Genomic DNA, 7,472 nt, shown 5'->3' on the forward strand with positions numbered 1-7,472 from the left:
GAGGACGAACATATAAATACCTCTTTTTTTAAATGCTAACTGCTAACTTTTTTTAATGCTAATAGAATCTAGTCATCTGGCCCTTCAAGGTACGTTTATGACTATGTTTAATGTACTTTTGGACTTTCACTCCTCCACCAGGATTTCTTGGCTTTCCTGAGAGAGGTGCATGTCTTCGGATTCAAGAGCTCAGACTAATGGCAAAGAGTCTGTGTTCAGGACTTGGACCTGCTGCTTCCTAGCTGTGTGGCCTTAGGCAAAGTACTTTACCTCTCTGGGCTGTTTCTTCATCTGTAAAGAGCAGGTACAAGGAGCTATGTCATAGGGCTGTTGTGAAGATTAAGGAGGATCCTGCGCAGAAGCGCACAGAGCAAATGTGTAACACATGTTTGTTATTCTTTTTATCTGTGCTCCTCATTTCAGGCAGGCCCTTGAGCTCAAACTGCATAAAGAGCCTGCTCAAGGATCAGAGCCTTATAATGAAGCAGACGGTGTGTGTATTTCTCTTCTGCCCACAGAAACACCCACCTCACCCCCTCCATGAAGTTCGATACGAACCATGAAATCATCACAAAGCTCTTGCCACTGTGGTTCCATGGTGCGAATTTTGGAACAGCTCTAGAGAGACGGTGGGTCCTTGATGAATAGGACATGGGGCAGGTCAGTTTGGGGGCATAAAGGAAGATCCGGATTCAGTAATGGTTAATTAGGAGGCTGCTCTGTGCTGGGAAATGTGTTAGTCTATTTTCATGTGTGGTTTTTTTGTGACACCCACGACACAGATCTATAGGACGGGTATCATCGTGATTTCCATTTTATAGATGCAGTTGAGCTTTAGGGAAGCTACATAATTTGTCTGCCCATCCAAAAGTTCTCCTCTGCCTGCAGGATAAAGTCCCAGAGCCCAGGGATTCTCCATCTAGCCATCTACACATCTCTTCCATCCCCTACCTTATCCCTCACTGTCGCCCAAAGGAAACCCGGTGTTCTTTTGCCTGCCTTAAAGGAGACTGAGACTCCCACAGCCAGCAGTGTGACCAACAGAAAATCCAACCCCAAAAAGCACTGAACTTTAATGATAGTCCTTACTGACAATTTCTCATTGAAGGCCTTCACACACAGAGGGATGTCCTAAAAACCCACTTTCCATGCCTCTCTCCTCAAAGCCCTGGTTCTAATGGGAGCTGCTCATCTCATTTTCTTCTCTCCTTCATTAATTCCTTAATGCTCCTCCCTTGTTCTCTTCTGCAACCCACCCCCTGTCCTTCCTCGAGGGAGGGAAAGGGGCCAGCTCTGGCCTTCCGCCCCGGCCCCGTCCCCTCCCTGCACAGGTTAACACAGCGAGGCCAACAGGGAGGGTGGTTGGAAGATTGCTGATATGTCTGTTACCTTTTTTTTTCCTTTATCGGATTCATGCTGTAGTCTAGCAAAACTGAGCCGGGGATCGGCTTCCTGCATGCGCCTTACCAGGTCTTTTCTCTCAAGACTAGCTCTGCCCAGGCAGAGCCCCCAGCCCCTCCCCTGAGTGAACAACCGCTTCACCTGGATGACAGGTGCAGGTGCCTTCCCTGGGCTCCCATGCATCCCCAATTATAGCTCTCACATGGTGGTCACCGTACATTGTTGGATTATTCATGTATAGATCTGTCTCCCACCTTATTTCCAGTCTCTTGAAGGTCCCACAGCAAGCTCTGCACAGATGATGGCTTCTGTTGTTTTTTAGGATGGTTTAAACAAATAAGAATTGATTCTTCTCAATGAAAAAGACAAGAGTCTTTAGTTTGGGTTCCATATTTGTCTCTTTTTTTTTAGGGGGGAAGAGGCAGAGGGAGAGAGGGAATTTCAAGCAGGGTCCACCTGGAGACAAGAGCCCGCTGGGGGGGCGGGCCTGGATCATGACCCTAAGCTCATGACCTAAGCCCAAATCAAGAGTCAAGGTTAACCCACTGAGCCACCCAGGTGCCCCTGGTTTCCATATTTGAATTGCAATATTCTGTGAATTTTTCCTCACTTGTTAAATGTGTTCTATTAGGTATAAGGTCTATTTTATTAAAATTCAACTTTAGTAACTTGAACTCACTGTACAAAACAAAGTTAATTTGCCAAATATATTATAAAATAAGTTACTTTTCCTTAAATTTGGACCTTAGACAATACTGATTGCATTCTCAAGGCCCTCCAAATAAATCATGAGGTCAACCTGACTCCAGTTTTCCTATGCAAAAAAAAAAAAAAAAAAAAAAATGGGGCTGTTACAGGTGTTGACTCAGCAGCTGCCATGGGCAGATAGGGCTAGCCTCTCCATGGTCCCGTGGCCTTTCCCTCCTGCTGGAAGCCCCATCACCGCAAGATGGCTCTGGGGTTCTAGATGGTGCATGTGTTCAAGAGAGGGAGAACTAGGCAGCCAAGCGAGGCAAGTCAGCTCTCTGAACTTCTACCAGAAATGCAATGGCTCTCCTAGAACTCAGCCCAGCTGTGGACGTGAACCAAGGTATCTCACTGGCCCCTGCTGGGTTGCAAGGCATTCCCTAGCTTGTTTAACAGAGTCTTGTGATGGGATGTTTTTGCGTTTATTTGATTATTTTTTTATGGGAGTGAAACCCACAGGACATAAAGTAACCACATGGAAGTGAAGGATTCAGTGGAATTTAGTACGTTCACTAGGTTACAGCACACCTGTACCTAGCTCCAAAGCATCTTCATCACAGGGAAGGAGACCCAGCCCTCAGTAAGCCGTTTCTCCTCATCGCTCCCACCCACTGCCCCTGGTAACCACCCATCTGCTTTCTGCCTCTGGGGCTTTACTGAGTCTGCGTACTTCCTGTAAATGGAATCCTACCACATGTGACCTTTGGCATCTGCCTCTTTCACTCAGCATCGTTTTTGAGGTTCAGCCCCATTGTTTCGTCTATCAGAATTTTGTTCTTTTTTGTGGATGAATGCTTTTGTATTGTATGGATGCCCCACAATTAATCTGCGCATTCATCTGCTGATGGACCTTTGGGCTGTTTATCTTGTGACTTGAGCCCAGCCATGCTGGCTCCAATTCCCCACTGTGGACCTCTGCAGAAGGCCTGGGCCCCAGAGGGAAGAAGTACATAGAGGAGGCTCTGGGGGTGCCCTGGTTGCCTGGAGGGAGTGATCATGATCCTGGAAGGGGGGGGCCTTCCGGGGGGGGTCCACCTGGGAACCTACTAGAAACCATCTTCGCCTACTTCCCAATCCTGCCACGGCCCGATGAGTACCAGCCTTTTGGGAGAATTTGCCTTCTGCATCCACTTAGAACCACCAAGAAAGCAGTAGCTCACCTGGGGTCATCCAATCCAGGACTGCCTTGGCTGGAGCCCAACCAAGAACATTCCTCAGCACTGGTGTCGTTTTATGTCGTTCTTATTAGTAATCACATAGGATTCATAGCCGGTTGACTCTTTACTCTTGCCAGAGGCTGATAAATTGGCCAGACGCAAGGATCATTCTTCAATAATTAAAAGCCTTTATGGCTTGCAGGAAGAAGCAAATTTTTGAGTATGTGAGTATCCACCATGGATCTGTGCAGTGCCCCTCCCAACCAATTGATGTCTGCATCCACTGTTGGCTGGTGAACTGTTGACCTTTGACTTGGCCTCTGGGACCTCAGTTCAGCCATTCAAAGGCCCTACTAGATATCTGCAGAGATCAGGCACTTTCAGGTGTCCCCTGGCATTTGCATATGAACTAACTGGTCCAGGGAAACAAAAGGATGGTCCCTGAATGGTCTCAGCATCTAGGAAGTTTGCATGGAGCTACTGTTTCAGCCCCTTTCAATTCCCTGCTCTGGAAACGTATCCCTAGTATCCCTAGTATCCCTAGCACACCATCCTGGGCCCCTAGGGAAGGACCCAGGAAGGAAATGCCCAGCCATCAGCTTATGACAAGTGAAGGGAAGGGTTAGACATGATACACAAAGGCACCAAATGGACAAGTACAGTCCAGGATGACTTAACTTTGCTCAAAAGCAGAGATTTTATCTTAGGGTGAGGCACCACTGCATCATGCTCAAAAGATCTGGCTTTTGAGTCAAAAAGACCTGAGTTTGGTTCCACACTCTGCCACTTACTAGCTGGGTGACCTTGGGTAAGTTACTTTGCCTCTCTGAGCCTCTGTCCATTCTCACAAGGAGGAAGTAGGATAATTCTGTGAAATGCAGTGCCTGCCACAAGATGAGAGCTCAGTAAACTAGTAGCTGTTAATAATTTTCATGACTCCTCACTTCCCCATTTCACTTGCCCCGTGGATCCAGACAGATCTGCCAGGACCCCTCCTCTCCAAACCTCCCCCATTTCGGTCATTCCAATCCAAGGTTTTATGGACTCACAATCTTGCCGGGGCATTTTTCTTAGGGGGCCCTCTTTGCCAGGATGGGCTGAAGATTATAAAGTGTGGTTAAGAGTTTCAAGGTCAAACCTAGTACTTCCTATGAAAATAAAAGATGGCAGTACATTACGTTGTCAAGTTAATACAGTGTGATAGAGCATCTCCAGACTGCACATCCTGGAAGACTGTAAAAGTCTAATAGATTTAGGGAAACTGTACCTCGGGGAGCGCATTAGACAGCACTCATCAATGGATCAAAACTGTCTTGGAGGCTCCTTTCCCAGGGAACAGCAGTGCCCCTTAAATGATTGCTCTCCCTTCAACAACCTGGAGATAAATTGTACTTCATACATTAACTTTACACGAATGGGCCACTTATTTTGACTGGAGAGTGCACCTTATTTTACCCTAAATGAAAAAGCATATCCTTTGAAAGCCAAATTCTGCATTCTTTTAAATTACTGTAAAATGACATAACGCCATATTAATTTCCCTAGCTCCATCTCTGCTGATTTCAGATGTGTTTGGACACATTTAACTTTGTGCCCCTATTGGTGAAGTGTCTCTAATTATTCCAAAGGATGGTTTGATGCATTCAAGTTTTAATCAGATATACAATTAGCAGAGTGTAAAGTTTATGCCTATGCTCCTAGGAAGGCATCATTTGGATGAGCTTTGATCCTGGGAAGAAATGCCATTTTACAATGGAAATGTTAACAAAAATAACCTAACTGGACCATATAGACTTCTTAAGAGTTACCACGTGAAATCATCGATTTATTTTCCTCATTTTACACACTCTTAAAACCTGAACAGTCAGTTAGGAGTCATTGTTCCAAGGAGCTGAGGTTGGATGAGGAATAGCGCTTGACAGAGTCTTGCCCCTTGCTTCTCATGCATCTCTCCATTAGTTGGAATTTAATCTCTTCCATGGGGAGGACTGTTCAAATTGAGTAATTTAAACCCCCTCTAATTTAAATAGGCAATGCATCATGGTACCCCTCTGGGACCAGGCCATCAGATAGAGCATCCATTACCAGGGTCTTGACTCCTTGGGTTCAGAAACAAGACGCTGTGGGGGGATATTATGCCCATCACTTCTCCCACAAGTTTGCCGAAACAGTCCTAGGCCAGCCCAGATCACAAGGCAAGGGAAACAAGCCCCATGTGTTGATGATAGGATTGTCAAAATGTGCAGCTGCCTCAAATCCACCACTGCAATCACAAACACATGCACGGTGGTGGTTGCTTTGGAGACTGTTACCATTTGAGCCCCGTTGTTAAACCATACTGTAGAAAGGAGGTTAACAAATATGCATGTTCAACTAAGCAAAGAGCAACTTAACGTAATTTCTAGACTCTTTACAAAATAAATTTGATTTATTCTTGTTCCTCATCCTCTAATTCTAAGTGATTTCCAAGAATCACTAAATATGGTCCATTTTGCTTTCTAAATATTGTGCAGATTTCCACTTCTCTCCATTTCCACCATCACCCTCTTCACCACCCCCCCACCACCATCACCACCACCATGATCGTTATTATTACCAACACTGCCACATCGCCACCACCACCACCACCATCACCACCATCACCATCACTACCACCACCATCATCACCACCATCACCACCACCATCACCACCACCCCCACCACCACCATCACCACCATCACCATCACTACCACCACCATCATCACCACCATCATCACCACCATCACCACCACCCCCACCACCATCACTACCACCACCATCACCACCACCACCACCACCACCATCACCACCACCATCACCACCATCACCATCACTACCACTACCACCACCATCACCACCATCACCACCATCATCACCACCACCATCATCACCACCATCAACACCATCATCACCACCACCATCATCACCACCACCACCACCATCACCACCATCACCACCATCACCATCACTACCACCACCACCATCACCACCATCACCACCATCATCACCACCACCACCACCACCATCACCATCACCACCACCACCATCACCACCATCACCACCACCACCACCACCATCACCACTATCACCATCACTACCACCACCATCACCACCACCATCACCACCATCACCACCACCATCACCACCACCACCACCACCATCACCACCATCATCACCATCACCACCACCACCATCACCACCACCATCACCATCACTACCACCACCATCATCACCACCATCATCACCATCATCACCACCACCACCATCACCACCATCACCACCACCATCACCACCATCATCACCACCATCACCACCACCATCACCACCATCACCACCACCATCACCACCATCATCACCACCATCACCACCACCACCATCACCACCATCACCATCACCACCACCATCACCACCACCATCACCACCATCACTACCACCACCATCACCACCATCACCACCATCATCACCACCATCACCACCACCACCATCACCACCATCATCATCACCACAATCATCACCACCACCACCACCATCACCACCACCATCACCACCACCATCACCACCATCACCATCACTACCACCACCATCACCACCATCGTCACCACCACCATCACCACCATCACCACCACCACCCTCACCACCACCATCACCACCATCATCATCACCACCATCACTACCACCACCATCACCATCACTACCACCACCATCATCACCACCATCACCACCATCATCACCACCATCATCACCACCACCACCATCACCACCATCACCACCATCATCACCACCATCACCACCATCATCACCACTACCACCATTATCACCATGATCATTATCATTACCACTGCTACCACTGTCACCATCAGTACCACCTACACCATCACCGTCACTGTCACCATCACCACCCCCAGCACCCCCACCATTACTACCACCACCATGATATTCATCCAAGCAACCTCCATTTCACCGCAGTAGCCTCCTGACTATTTAACTGCGCCATCCTGACTTCTTTTAGTCTAGTTGTCCCACTGCAGAGTGATCATTTCAAAGCCTGGTCATGTCACAGAGCCTTCTTATAAAACTCTCCAATGGCTTCCCAGCATCCTTAAGATAATAAAGTTATTTATCATGGGGCACAAGCCCTTCTACCTCTC

General features: G+C 47.3%; 1 protein-coding gene across 1 annotated transcript; it reads left to right on the plus strand.

Annotated features, from left to right (window-relative positions):
• Positions 1 to 540: 540 nt before the first annotated feature.
• Positions 541 to 6,970, plus strand: LOC135364313 (uncharacterized; the record flags this gene model as incomplete). The annotated part of the gene is made up of 3 exons (XM_064590334.1): positions 541 to 629; positions 5,819 to 5,883; positions 5,916 to 6,970. Coding segments are annotated over exons 1-3 (1,209 nt in total), but the record flags the coding sequence as incomplete, so codon positions are not given.
• Positions 6,971 to 7,472: the final 502 nt, after the last annotated feature.

Source organism: Mirounga angustirostris, unplaced genomic scaffold (genome assembly GCF_029215605.1).
Source record: "Mirounga angustirostris isolate CCGP_5_RB_7025 unplaced genomic scaffold, mMirAng1.0.hap1 SCAF_5, whole genome shotgun sequence".
Taxonomy (NCBI): domain Eukaryota; kingdom Metazoa; phylum Chordata; class Mammalia; order Carnivora; family Phocidae; genus Mirounga; species Mirounga angustirostris.